Raw genomic sequence first — 14,894 nt, forward strand, 5'->3', positions numbered from 1 at the left:
CTGCAATTACTGTCAAGCAGCGTGTCCTAATTGCAAGATCTCAGCAAGTGAAGGAAATTACAATCATGTTTGTAAATTGTCTTTTTTTTGTATTTCTTGGTTTATTTCATATAATTTCTGTAAAAGTTGTAAATTTTATGTAACATAGCAACTTGTTTATGGACAAAGCACTTTTTTGAAGCTCTTCATGTTATAGCACTTGCACTGGTAGAGCGCTTGTGTCAACCCAGCAACTCGGGAGATCCCAACTGTGAATTAAACAAAAAAAAGTTTATGTTACGTTAGACAAAATTGTTTTCTTACTGGGGATATGTTTTGTTATAGCTGTGTTAAATGTTGTGCTCTATACCCTAACATTTGGTGACTATCATGCATCATAACTTGTTCATATGAACCAAGTGTGAGTCTCCTGTTTTGATAACTAGGACAGAGTAAGGACTGTAGCTCAGCTTTTGCTTAAACAAGTCATCCAAAAGTTTCTCTTTACAGTGATGGTGTGTTTGGGAGAATAAAACTGTGCCCTGAGATAACTTTTGTAGTGATTTGGCACTATATAAATAAAACTGACTTGACTTGACTTTGGGAATAATCAGTAGGACAGTTTGATAAAATGAAGAGCCATATATATGCTATCATTTGGGCACAACCGTTAGCATGTTAACTTCTGCCAGCATGAAACCATGTTCATACATTTTTTGTAATTTGAACTTTGTCTGGTTTAAGGAACATAGAACAGCACCAAACTGTGGTGCTTGTGTGTTTTTACCATTTTACTGGCTTTGTTTTACCTTTGATTTGAAGGACTATACATACACAGACCATATATTGTAAATGTCATTTTTAAACATAATTTAAAATGTGCTTCCTGGTATCTGTTGTCTTATTTCACCTCAAGCTTAAGGTGACTCAGTTGAGAGATTCCCCTTGAATAAGCCTTGGAGAACTTTGTGTATTATACATGATGATGTACACTGTGCCATAGAAAGGCCTAATAAATTCACCTTAAATAAATAGTGTCCGTTTTTGTTAATTTCTTTAATGATATATATTTTACTTTAAACTCATCTTTGCCATTAATGTTTTACAGAATTTTAGACGTTTACACATTTGTGGCATTATGCTGTTTTAGGGCTAAATTCACATGCCAAAAATCTTATTTTCTAATATGGTATTTTTTCAAACACTGGATTTGAAAAAAAGTTACTGCTAAGGTCATGACCAGGTCAGCTAATATTGTTTGACATCAGCATAATTGTATGGATGCGAACAAATGCCACAGTTCTATGCTTCAACCAAATTTGATATACTGAACAGGACCAAACAGTGCTCTTGTGGCTGGGGGGAGTCATTTCCTCCATCTTTGCTGCTTATCTTGGTGGTACTGCAGAGCTTTTCCACTAGAGAGCAGCAGAGAGCTAACAAATGTGGTTAGGAAGTGATGTGTCTATTTCCACTGTACAGCTCATGTGCCCAGCAGAAAATAAGAAACTGGACTTTAAATATATTATGTATTGAATTTAGGGACTGCCAGAACTTTGGTACCCTTTTGTCCATATGATTTAATCAAAAAACGAGATAAATCTTCAGAGAAACAAGTATCAGACAATAAATAGCTCGGATAGACACACAATAGAAGAATAGCACAAAGTTTATTAAACATACAAAATTAATAAATACACATTAAACACTTTATCAAAATATGCCAACATAGGTGAGAACTGCAAGTTAACTACTTATCAACACTGACAGTGATAACACAAGGCCATGAGATGTAAATTATGATATAAGAAAAAACAGTCTTGCAGAAATATAAATTGATGCTAAACTCAATGTAACTATCTTTACAAAATACTGCCCTTTTTGACATGGTGGATCTTATAATAAAGGCAAATGTTATGCACTTGTCATGCACTTTTTTTCTAAAGAAAGAAAGGCATATTTGAACCAAAACACAAAACTGAATAAAATAATCTATCATTATTTTTCCACTCAGAATCAGAAACTACACACAACAGCAGTATGTTTATTAGACCTGTTTTTTTTTTGTTTTTGCTTGCTTGCGGTGGTCAAAAGTAATGTCTTTTAGTGGTAGACCTTTGGTTGTAAATGAGGTCACTGAACAAACACAGACAAACTTAGTTGCAAGAAAACCTGCCTGTCTTGTAGCTAATGCATAATTACATGCTTATGCAGGACTTAGAAATAGTACAGGCCAAACATACATGGTAATAAAACAGAAAAAGAACTCACATGTGATACCACACTAGTGACACTTTATGGTGCCATAAAGACATGATATTTTAAACCCAATCCTATACACCAGTCGAAACAAAACAAGAAACTAGTCTGTGGCTCTAAATTTGAGTAAAAAGAGACAAAAGCCATCTCTGAATTGACTCTGACAGTGACAAAATATATACCAGCATTTCTCTAATTTATCTCCGATCAAATAAAACATGCTAAACACCGAAACAAAAACACTACTTACCGAGGGCTTGGAGCAAGAAGGGCGTAAGTAAACCCCAAAAATATTTTTTTATTACATTCTGACATTTTGTGATCACTCCAAGCCCTCGATATGTGTCAATTTTATTTATTGCACCACAAGATAATATTGCATAGGATGTAAGCTGTTAACCAGCTCCTCATTGCCCAGCCATGATACTGTGTGTGTGTGTGTAAAAAATACTTTAAAAGCTCTGATGCAGGACTGAATTTGATACTGAGTGCCAATTTGTTTCAGCTGAATGATTAGAAGGTCATAAATGCAACTAAAAGGATGCATTTCATGACATATCCGACATGTACACCAGCAGTCATTGTATTTTTACCAGCCTCAACGTTCCAGTGGGATCTTGCACAGCGATCCACTGTGGTATAAAGATTTTAAAAAAGACTGACTGGATATGAACTGTTGTGCTTGTTGCCTCCCAGAAGACACCTCTTCTGAGAGATGGAAAATCGATTACCTTGTCAGAGTCTATCTAGCACTCCTGGTTCTCGCTGCAAGTGGAGGTGACCTCTGCCTTGGACAGGAAGAGCTTGCCGCTGGGACAGACACAAACCTCATAGAGATCCTGAGCATTTCCAGAAACCCCTCCTTGGCCCAGGGGCAGGCTCGGCATGCTCACAGTCTCAGCATCCAGCACCAGCTGTACAGCAGACAGCATGGAGAGCAAGGACGATTAAAGGAGAACAACAGAGTTGCATTGAATCAACACAAAAGAATCCCTCTGCTTCATACTTTCCACTTAAACTGAGTACGTACATGCATCATGTGATGGAAGCTATAGAAGGATGTCCAGTGAGTGCCTAACCAGTGCAAAAATACTATCTGATAAATTAAATAAAAGATTGCAAAAATTGAAAAGCCTACATTGCTAAAAAAAATAAAAAAAATAAAAAGGACAATGTGAGCATTCAAATAATATTCACTATTAACCATTTCAAGTTTAGCACACATTCATACCCAATTTTCTCCCCTAGAGCAAGAAAAGTGTGATGATTGTGTGTTATACCCTGAAACCACATATGTTGTCATATACATTACTTCACCGTAAATTAGTTCAAAAAAGAAGCCTGCTAAAGCCTTCTGTAGTTCACACTGTTAGCAGCACCAAAACAATTATCCAGCCTGAATCATCACCAAACCTCACTCTAAACAGTGACATGGAAACTGCAAACCACCACGCCACCACAGACCTACATAACACAAAGACTTTGTAACAAAAAGGCAATGAACAAACAATGATCAAATCTACCAGAAGTCCAAATAGATCATTGCTCACTGGCAGTGCAGTAGCTTTGCAACAAGCAATACTTTCACATTAATTATAAAGTGGAACTGTGTGGTCTAATGAGCTCACTGAAGGTGATCTGTGAGCTTTTGAGAAAAGAAAGTAGAGCTTCTATCAAACTACACTTCATTAAGGCTCTGGTACTGATGTGACAGTGTGAGATTATAGAAGCGTTTCCTTGGTAATCAAAAAGAAAAAGAAAAACAGATGTGAAGTTGGTGTGTACTAGCACACTCAACAATGTTTGTCTTACCAGTCCTACACTTGACTGTAGAATGATATCCATGTTGGAAGCAGCTTCAATGTCGCCAGCCAGGGCTTTCATATGAACTCCTTTTGGTGCGTCCAAACTAAGAGAGCGAGTAGGAGACTCCAACCTGAAGTAAAACATCTCAGCATTATGAAGATCACAGCTACCATTCATCTGTCATCTATCAGCTCTTTTATTCTTACTAAACAAAAAAATCAGATTCTCTTTAGATTCATTAAAGGGTAAAATTGAAGAAAGTAAAATTAGAGGTTGATGTGTATTGTAGAACCTTTCACAACCCACATGTCTTTTTTTCTGTGGGTATTGTTTTCTGCTAAAAGAGTATCTTCCCCTCTTCTTCCATATACTTTGTAGAACTCGGTATTGATGTGTTTTCCATGAATATGATTCATATAAGATGGCTGAAATGCTCACCTCAGGTCTTTGAAAAGTTCAGACCTCAGCAGGGGAACCTCCACTGAATGCTGGAACAGCGCTCCTTCGGGACCTGATGAAAGAAAAGACACAAACATTCACACATGTAAACTGAGGCAACTGGACTGAACATATCTAATAACAACAACATCACTATTTTTTCATTCTGTGCAAAGCTTGCAACTGGTTTTGATTGTAGTAAACCAAGCAATGCTGGATTTGAGAGGGAGACAGATCAGGGGAGGCACTAGAGAGAAAACTGGATCCGAAAACCCTAAACAGGGCTACAGAATTTGGATCCAGCTGTGGTGGAATTCTTCAACTCTTCGTGGGCACAGAAGCTTTGTGTTGAAGGATTTTTAGAAAACAGTTCATCGGCTGCTGGCTGGCTGCTCATCCCCGTAGATCAAAATGACCCTGGGCATAATGAAGCTATCGGCTGACACTCCCTTCGACATTAATCAGCCATCACAGTGTGTGGTCAGTGACCCACAGCACCATCAATACACATTCTGGACGCTGAAAGACAGTGAGGGGAAACAGGATAGAAATGGGGGATGGTTCAGCTAGATACTTGTGTTATATGATGGTTTTGTATGTTTGCAGCACTGTAGGGTTGTATGTTGCATGATACTTTTTAAAATCATCTACTAATGTGATGGATGCCAACTACATGGCATTAATCAAGAGAGATTTCACATTGCATCTATGACATTTTATTATATGTAGATGTGCCTTAGAGATATTAAAGCACACTAACTGTATTACATGAATGATTATCAAAATGACTGCGTCTGTCTTTGTCCTTGGATGTTGGATTGTTGTACGTATATCTGCCATCAAACCAAATTTGCTCCTGTTGAGTTCACATCTGTTGACAATATTATCTTTTTCTAAAGGCAAAAAACATTTTTTGCCAAGAGGCATGCGATATTTCCAAGATGGCAGCAGGTGGCAGCCGTTGGTTTACCTGTGATGCGTAGTTTGTCTGGTCCAATCACAGTCTGTTCGCCATCTGCAGTGAACAGCATGTTGTCATTGTGGGAGTTAATGAGCAGATTCGGAGTGTGTCCCTGAGCCTCTTTTGGACCTGCAACAACAACAACAACACTACCTGAAGGGGTTTGGTAATATTACATGAAAATATAACAGTCATCAAAATCTAATCTGTCTCTTTCTGTTATGCTTTTCATATCTCCAGTGTCTACAGTCATGCTTTAGAGTAGGAAAATCTTCTTACTCGCAGTGGTATGGTGGCCCACAAAAGGCAAGAAAACCCATCCACTGAATATAAATGCAATATATAAAAAATGTGTGAAAACCGGCCAGTGAACAAAGAATTTACATCTCAGAGAGGCCATTTTTGCTCATACTGAAAGGTAATGTATCTGAGGTCATCTCATTTTACCCTTCACTACATCAATGCTCACAGCCCTGTGAGAGGCTAATCTAAACCAGGTAGATCAGTCAGTAAGATGTTTAACCCACATCAGCACCTACAACAGTGAACCGGCATGTAACCTTCCTTTACAAGCATTTCAGATATATGTACAGAGGGCCAAAAGGATGCAGGCTATACTTTTTACGGCTTAATGATCAAAGACACATAACGGCACTGTGGAACATGGCAACTAGCTGGGTCATTTGCTGGCCTTTTAATTATGACAAAATAGCCAGTACAGCCGTTGGTAAGTCATAAAAGATGCACAAATATGAACCCCCATAGGCCCCGGGCCCTCTTTATAATATAGAACGATCCAGAAGCAATGGTAGAGAAAGGAATGTTGCATTTAATGGATTTTAAATGGAAATCTGAGATTATAATGGAGAGATGACTTCTGGTAACTGTTAATGTTGGATGAGAAATTGCTGCAGGACAAGTGCATGAATGACTTTACTCTTGCCCTCTCACATCAATAGGACACTTTGTAATGGGCAAGTGCTATCTGTGTCTCTCTGTGCAGGCATGTGTCCTCTCTTACCCACAAATGTCCTCCCTGTGACATCACCATTTTCATTGCGGGCATTAAGGGAAACATTTTGTAGTGAGTTCACAAGGAGTGAAGAGTCCTGGGGGGAAAAAAGGAAAAAAATAAACATGTCATGATACCATCCAGATACTTTGTACATATTAAACAGAAAAGTAATAACAATGGGAATTATTTTCAGTATGTGTAAACTTATTTTTACTCAACTTGAACACATTTTGAGGTTATTTGCTAAGCTAGTACTGTTGCTCTATGGATGGCAATGTAGGTCAGTCCAACACTTGGAGTCTCTGACCCCTTACGTGATTTACAGTTCAAAAATCTCCTTATTTATCTTATAGGCTACTGGCCCTTTATGCAGCCTCCCTGTCTTAAACAGGCTGTTCTAGCTCCTATTTCTAGCCCTTTACTCAAAATGTTAACTTCTCAAATACATTCATTCATGTTCAAGCTGAAAACATGAGATTTATACTTGGCAGCATTTCTTTTCTATGAAACTAATGAATGAATTGAAACCTGGAACAAAGCAGTACGACGTTATGCTCTTGTTAATAGCATTTGATCTTCACACCTTGAGCATGACATCAGAGGAAAATGGCTGCTGTATTAATATGGTATGGTTTATGAGCATGCTTCAGATTGGCAACAAGATAGAACAAAAACATTGCAGACAAAGCATCAAGGACAGTTTGAAGGCCTGGCTCTTGACGTGTAGGGAGTATTTCTACATCAATTAATTTGAAGTGTTGGAACCTTGAACATGTTTGTTTCAATACTTTGGTTCATGAAATATATGCAGAAGGTGTGACATTTTGTCTTTGTTTTGTTAGCAGAGTCAAACTAAATAAAATGTGACCATGGTAAATATTACACCAGATAGAGCATCACCATGTTAGCAATGTGATTATGAGCATGCTAGCATGCTGATGTTAGCATTTAGCTTAAAACTAACGTGGCTGTGTAGTCTTAAATCAGCCTTTGTAAAGATGTATTCCTGAATTTGCCTTTTTTTTTTTTTTTTAAGAAAAAGCTGCAAATGCATAACTTTATTTCAAGGTTTCGACAAACTGCCCTCATCAGGATGCTGAAACATGATCTTAATCTATTGTAATAAATGCATAATTGCAGAGTTATAAGTGTGCAGCTTTGTTTTCCCTCTTTTTTTTATTGTCCCTTTACTTCATCAGGACATTTCCACCTATGCACAACTATAATGGAGTATATTTATGAACAAACATTAACATTTACAACCACATCCTTGGATTATGGGATCCTTTACGACTTACTAACATTTATAAATCTACTTATAAATGAAGGATAGAGGATATACATAATCTTACTGGCTTATAACTGACTTACTGTATTATAATAATAATAATCATTGTAATTAAATTATCATTAGCATCAGTATCATTATTAAAATTAATTAACAAGTAATAAAGCAATTAATTACAATTTATAAACAATTTATAAAGTGTGTGTTATTAGAATATGGTAATCATTTTTAACACAAATAAGATATCAGACCAGCTATATCAGCAGAAATAACAAAAACACAAAAAACTATTTTTTTAATGAGGCAACGTTAAGCAATAAATCACTTCTACTCCTTCACAGTAAGATATAAGGATCCTTGTGTATATAACGTAATGCTCAAAGGAACAAACGTTGATATAGCAGACAAGGCAGTAATTCACTACTGTAAATCCCTGAATCTCGTTAGAAATCCATAAAATGCATTAGAGAAAGTGTCCGTCCATAAATGATGAATACACTGCTTTTTTAATGAGGCCCATAAAATGTAAAGAATGCAACAACAAAAAAATCCCAAAAAAAATCGCTGCTATGAGCAAGAAAAGCCATAACATGTAAACAACTGCAGCAAAGTGTTCCCATCTGCTGTTGCAGGCGGGCTATAAACTACTTTCCACCACAAATATCCCTGAAGTTAATGTGGAGCTCAGTGCACCACCAAGTGCTGTACGGGACTGCCAAATCCAGTTTGATCTGACACATCTCCCAAAAAAAGTACAGTCAGAAATATGCAGCTCACTCATTCCAGCTGGATAAAAACTCTGCAAGGAATGAGATTTAGGTGATAGGAGGACATGAAGCCAGCACAGATTCAGCCATGCAAGTTTGGTAAACAATGGGATAAAATAATGGCCATGTTGTCGGACTATTTATCTGAGCAAACAGTGGTATGACAAATAGCCAGGAAGAGGACAGAAGAGGGGGGGCAAGCAGGACGTAAAGGGATAGTAGAGTGAGGAAGAATGTGCAAAGAAAGAAAAAGTGTGTTCCTTATTATCTTACTTCTCTGGAGTGGATCTCCTCAGCGTAGACAGGAAACAGAAACTCAGACTCACCCTCCTCCAGCTTTACCCCATCAGAGTGGACTTGTAGGTGTCCCATCCCTTCCTGCAACCACATATTTGTGTATTCAGATAAAGGGGGGATGAATTAACTGTAAATTGACTTAACAGCTTTGCCTGCAAGATGAGGCGAGGAATTGTAATTTTCAAATAACATATTGTAGGAATGTTGTCTGTATGGCTTTAGATTGTATGAACGAACCAGCTAGTTGCTCTAGCAGTGTACACTCCACATTAGTGTGTGTATATGTGTATCCAAGTGTGTGTTGCATCTCTTGTTTTGCTCCTGCATAAATCCAGAGATGCCATCTGGACGTGACAAGTCTCCATGAAAAACCAACATAAACTACCTTGCTTTGACAGCCAAGTATCAGTCAATGATTGATTATACTACAGACACTCTACTACTACTATTAATGGTAATATCAGGTAGCACTGGGTCAGTGTGATAAATACACAATCAAAACTTAAAAATAACAATGTTACATTAGATATTAACACAGTTAAAAGAAGAAAGAAAGGGGAAGGTGAATCATGCGTACCGTGTTGAACCACATCACCCTGAGGATCCAGATGGTGAGGGCAAAGTTGACCACCAGGATGGCGATGAGCAACAGGACAAACAGGTAGAGACAGCGCTTCCTCCAGCCATAGATGCCGATCTTGTAGACGTGTTCGGGCACCGGCCTGGGCACGCTGCTGCCCTGGGTGGTGGTGACATATTCCTCCCGCACCATCTGCTGACTGGGCACGATACACCAAAGCAGGCACACAGGCAACAGAAACAGATGTTAAAAGAAAAAAGGAAACACCACTCTTCTGTGCAGCTCAGTGAGATTGTGCACACTGCATGCCACAGAGTCAGTGGGAGTTTGTCAGGGATCAGCGAAAACAGGCCGTGAAGAGTAACTTTATTTATATATCATTGTAAAATAGGTCAACTGGCCAAGATCTGCAGTCATAGTGCATAGTGTAACGTTAACGCCCCCTTCCCTCCAAGTGATGTGTCCGAAGGCTGTTTTCAAATTCATCACATTTCTCCTTGCTCATCTTGTATTTCGGTTTAAGACGTGTATCTACAAGCATGATTTGTGACATCACAACTAGTCTGGAGCCAATCATGGTCCAGCATGCAACTTAGTGGGATGTGGAAGCACAAATAACTATTCAAAGTGTATTTTTATTTGTCATAAAAAATATGTGGTGAGATCTTTGATAAAAATGTTGACTGGATATGATTACTAACATGTTTTTGCTTATTGATAATTAACTTCCTGCACACAATAGCTGCTAATAGGACACCAACTGTTCCTCTAGTTGTGCCTATTTAGACTTGTATAAAATCAGCGTGAAAGTGATTTATACTTTTTTCCTTTACAGCACATTATAGAGTCTTAATACAATACTGTAAAATGGTCTGATTTAGGATGTGTTTCTCAACAGAAAGCCACAGATCATGTTTGGTCTATGGGTGTGGACTGATATAGCTTTCCCCTCTAACTCTAACCCTAACAGCTTTAACACATCCGGCAGAATGTGTGAAACTTTAAGCTTACTTTCATACACACTGCTTAATTGAATCTCCATATAGTGCCTTGTTCACAGACTGCACAGTATGTCATTCATGAGTCCAGAGCTCAAGTACAAACGCAGTGGATATCTGGCTGAGTGTGCCAATGGAAAACTTGACTGAATTTCCAGCAGTTCTTCAAAAAGGCAAAGGCAAAGAAAAAAGCCACTTATTACAGAGCCGCGGCAGTACTTTCTGACTACACAGCAGCAGGCTATCAATAACAAGAAGCGAGGAGATGAATGTCAGCATATTTCAAACCACAGCGAGTATTACAAATTCAAACACCAACAGTAGTTTTCTGTATTCGGTTCACGTGAAAGCAGACAGAGCTCCGACTACAAGACTGCAGGACCTCAGAGCGAGCCCTCCAGTCAGCACATTTTTGGACCATCCGACACACAGTGACAGCAGAGAATCTGCATTAATAACCAGACACAGGCTGCAGAGAAAGATACTCCCACTGAGGACAAGGCCGGAGGAAAACGCTGTCAGTCATAGATTGTTATGACTCAATCAAACACCCAAAACTGGTGGACACGTAAAGACAGACTGCAGTTTTTCTCCCAGGAAAAAGCTGCTCTAAATCTTCATCATCTCATCTCAACTTTATGCCAAAAGCTATCTAAACAAAGATGCGTCTATGATATTTCAGCAGTGTATTCTGAAGCTGACAGACTCTGGTAGCAAAGGCTGATTTGCATAGGGGACAGATGTCGCATCTTATTGCCATAGTTAAGGTGTTTTCCATCATGTTTAAAGAGACACTTTTCAAAGCAAAAAGTCATTCTTCTTTGACATTAACAGATGTTCAGCCGGGCACATCACCCCACTGTGACTCCCATGTAGCTAGCAGAGAAGGCTGACATACTCTGCATGCAGTTACCGTATGCAGTAACTCAAATAAGTTGTTTTTCTCTAAATAATGATGGTAAATGTTGCTCTGCCCTCACAGCAAGGGACGCTGGATAAAAGTGTATCCGCTTGCTGCTGGGGTCCGAGCTCTATGAGGTCCAGGAGATGGTTCAGAGGGAGGATGGATGATAAAGGAACCATAGCTCGTTTCTTGCTGTTTGCAGTAAACATGGGGGAGAGGAGACGGGTTGGCATAAAAGCCAGAGAGTATTTCTATGACCAAATCTGCCTCTCCACAGGGCCTGTCACATGGCCGGCAAGCCCAGCTGTGATGAATAGCCCTTATTTCACAACCAGACAAATGAATGATGCCCGATAAAGGAGAAAAAAATAGTTTGTGCCATTTCTATAGGGGAGAAGAGATTGGAGGGTCAAATGCTAATTTTTTTGTCCATATCTCACCTCATTTATATTTATTAATCGTACACGTGCGAATGAGTCATAAAGCAAATTGAATCTCTGATCAGCTGACGGTGTAAGCTACAGCATGGATTCGGTTAGCTTTTATTTGTGGTGCGTTTTCGAGGAAGCTCTCTACTGAGAGACAAAAAAAGACTAAGATTATTCAATGTCTGTTAAATTGACCGGTTCCAATACCCCCGCACTGTGCCTATTAACAACCACAGATCATTTGCGTGTAAACATGTTGGCAATTGAGCGGTGAGGAGGAAAGAGCTCAGGATGTGTTCATTATGATGTTAATGAATTTGATCTAACCCAGTCTAATTACTTTAAATGAAGGCATTAAGAGGCTTCCGTACTTTGGCAGCAGTATGAGAGGGGAAGCAGCTTTAGGGCTGGATCTGTAAAGGCGTCTTCCAGCTCCAGTTTCAGTGTTACCAGCCCTTCAGCCACAGACAGATCCTTCCATAGTAACCCAAATAAACACTCCCAGAACAGTCTTGCCACTCAAGTGCCAGGAATGCTCAATTTATGAGACTTTATAGAGGGGAAAATAAAGTCCAATCTTCAAGAGAAAACAGTTGTATCATGTCAGTGCCTTTATTTCTGAATCTTCCCAATTACAGAAAACTGGTCAGTGACAAAAGTTTTAATCCAATTCTCAATCTGAAACTTTAAAGCCACATGAGGGGCAATTAAATGAAAGTTTCAAAGATTTTGCTGCCCTCTAACAAAGTCCTTCCCCCTGAGATGTTAATTATTGGACCACCGTCAACAGTGCTATTTATCCTAGGGCATCCCCTCAATTAACCTTAAAAAAGTGATGCTCCCTGTGTGGTTCTGTCTCAGTCTCTGACCTCTGGATGAGAGCCGGGGCCGGGGCGGACAGGCTAACTGCTTGCCTAAAATCCACAGGGTCCGGCTGTAATTGAGAATCCAGGCCTCCCTTCTGAGCCAAGGCTTGACCTGACCGAATGCCAGAAGTTTTGGGAGGACATTCACAGGGGAACACTGTTGTGGAGCAAGGAGCGATCGAAAGCTGAGCACAGGGCTGAAGTTTCTGTCCTGTCTGTGTAGTAAGACAGCCGGCTTCATGGCTCCACTCTGCTGTGATGCCTTAACTTCTAAAAATAGGGCATGGCATTGTGAACTAAATTTAAAAAAGCACCATGGGACACACACACACAGACACACACAGCTTTGGTACAACTACTGAACAAGTAAAAACATTGGGGCATTGCTCTTAACATAGAGAAAAATATGAGTGAGGCACTTTACTCTTTGGCAAAGTTATTTTTGTATGTAATTCTTTCTGGCCATGTATGGTCAATCTAACATCAGCTGACAACAGAAGAAAAATGTTTTTCCTAATCCCAAACTACATCTGGAAGGACTACACAGTAATCACAGCACAACATGAGACACATGAGTCAGAAAGAAGGAAAAACTGGGGGAAAAAAGGACACATTAAGTCCAAATGTTGCTTTGTAAAACTCTTAATCGGAAAGAGACTTTTAGTTAATAAAAGAGACACAATGACACAGAGTATTTGAACCAGTGGAAAAAGGCAGAGTACTCACCGTTGTGTGTCGAGGCACAGCAGTCCCCTTCCCTACGCAACAGTAAGCAGAGCTCGAGCTGGTACGAGCAGCTTGAGAAGCAGCAGTGCCTGAGCTCCTCACACGTCTTTCAGCCACTCAACAGCTGCGTGCCATAAATCCAGCTATGGAAGTGCCCTGACTAATCGCCACAAGACGGCGCTCCCACTCCCCATGCATACCCACTCTGAGTCTCTCTGCCTTTAACCCTGCCTGCAGACATTTGAATATCATCAGTGTATATGAGAGAGAGAGAGAGAGACAGAAATAGAGAGAGAGAGAGAGAGAGAGAGAGAGAGAGAGAGAGAGAGAGAGAGAGAGAGAGAGAGAGAGAGAGGGAGGGAGGGGAGCTTTAACCATCAGTGGAGAGCTTCAATCTGTCTCACAGACACTGCGAGAGATTGAGAAAGAAACCATCCACCATGAACAGAGGCAGTTGTTTTGTCATGCATACCAGTGAGTCACTTTCACTGCCCAACCCATGGCAGTCCAGTCTAATTTGAGACTTCAGTCATGGCTCTCAACATGAAGCTAAGCTGGTGTTTCAGATAGCTCTGCTGTGTGACAGGCAGCAGCACAGGCAGACCTTGAGGACGGCAGTTAGAGGGGCAGAAAACAAAGACTATTAATAGGCAGGAAGGAGGAGGGGTATTGTAACTGTGAAGAAGAATATTTAAGTATTTGGATTAAAAAATACAATATTTTCCAAACTTTGTTGATGTAAGGTAGGTAAACAAATATCAACAATTTAAGGCCATCTTTCAATATCCCTAAAATACAGATATTCTGGTAACACTTTAAAGCCCCCCTATTTAGCATTTTAAAGTAGTATATAAATGGTTTATACCACACAATGATGTAGTTGTGAGCAAATATAGTTGGTTAAATTGTTCTTATATCTGCTTAGAACTACTTTATAGTTTATTAAATGTGTATACACAGTTTATTAAATATAAATAATAATAATAACAAAATAAGGGGGCTTTAAATAATAATAATAATAATAATAATAATAATGCATTTTTTTTAAAGGCGCCTTTCAAAGCACTCAAGGACACCTTACAAGGCACATAAAACACGACAACAGTACATCAAACAATATAAATCAGGTACATTTTAGTGCAAAGATAAAGAATAAATATGAATGTGACTATAAAGTGCATCAGTACAATAAATAAACAAGAACGTGATTGCATAGTTAGTGTGAGACAGAGTATGCCACTCTGAATAGGTGCATTTTCAGGCGGGATTTAAAGGTGGAAACAGAGTCCGAAGTGCAAATGTCTGGTGGGAGAGAGTTCCAAAGGCGGGGGGCAGATCGGCTGAAAGCTCTTTACCCCATGGTATATAAATGTTACCAATATTCCATATTAATGTACTTCTTAACTTTAGTGTCATGTAAGACTATTTTAACATTATTCTCCTTTTGTTATAAAACATTTACACACACATATATACTGCATACATACAGTAGTGTGTGTATATACTCTTCCTTAATTAACACCCTTCTTAAATTTCATTTTAGGAATAGGCCCAATGATTTTCAGTCAGGCAACTACAGACA

General features: G+C 39.1%; 1 protein-coding gene across 1 annotated transcript; it reads right to left on the minus strand.

Moving 5' to 3' along the window:
• Window positions 1-1,630: 1,630 nt before the first annotated feature.
• On the minus strand, window positions 1,631-13,408 carry sgcg (sarcoglycan, gamma). Its single transcript, XM_062419096.1, has 8 exons — window positions 13,313-13,408; window positions 9,388-9,589; window positions 8,787-8,891; window positions 6,465-6,552; window positions 5,453-5,572; window positions 4,483-4,555; window positions 4,051-4,174; window positions 1,631-3,152 (listed from the first exon to the last, which is right to left on the minus strand). Exons 2-8 carry the CDS (start codon window positions 9,580-9,582, stop codon window positions 2,985-2,987), a joined length of 873 nt encoding a protein of 290 aa, XP_062275080.1. The 5' UTR covers window positions 9,583-9,589; window positions 13,313-13,408; the 3' UTR covers window positions 1,631-2,984.
• Window positions 13,409-14,894: the final 1,486 nt, after the last annotated feature.

This window comes from Scomber scombrus, chromosome 5, assembly GCF_963691925.1.
Source record: "Scomber scombrus chromosome 5, fScoSco1.1, whole genome shotgun sequence".
NCBI classification, from domain to species: Eukaryota; Metazoa; Chordata; class Actinopteri; order Scombriformes; family Scombridae; genus Scomber; species Scomber scombrus.

What these genes read in the sequence shown, in the direction of transcription:
- sgcg (XM_062419096.1), bottom strand. Translation starts at nt 9,582, where the DNA reads ATGGTGCGGGAGGAATATGTCACCACCACCCAGGGCAGCAGCGTGCCC. An exon ending in AGACAAACTACGCATCACAG is followed by an intron (nt 4,556 to 5,452) that starts GTAAACCAACGG and finishes TTCTTTCATCAG; the next exon opens with GTCCCGAAGGAGCGCTGTTC. An exon ending in GAACTTTTCAAAGACCTGAG is followed by an intron (nt 4,175 to 4,482) that starts GTGAGCATTTCA and finishes GTTTTACTTCAG; the next exon opens with GTTGGAGTCTCCTACTCGCT.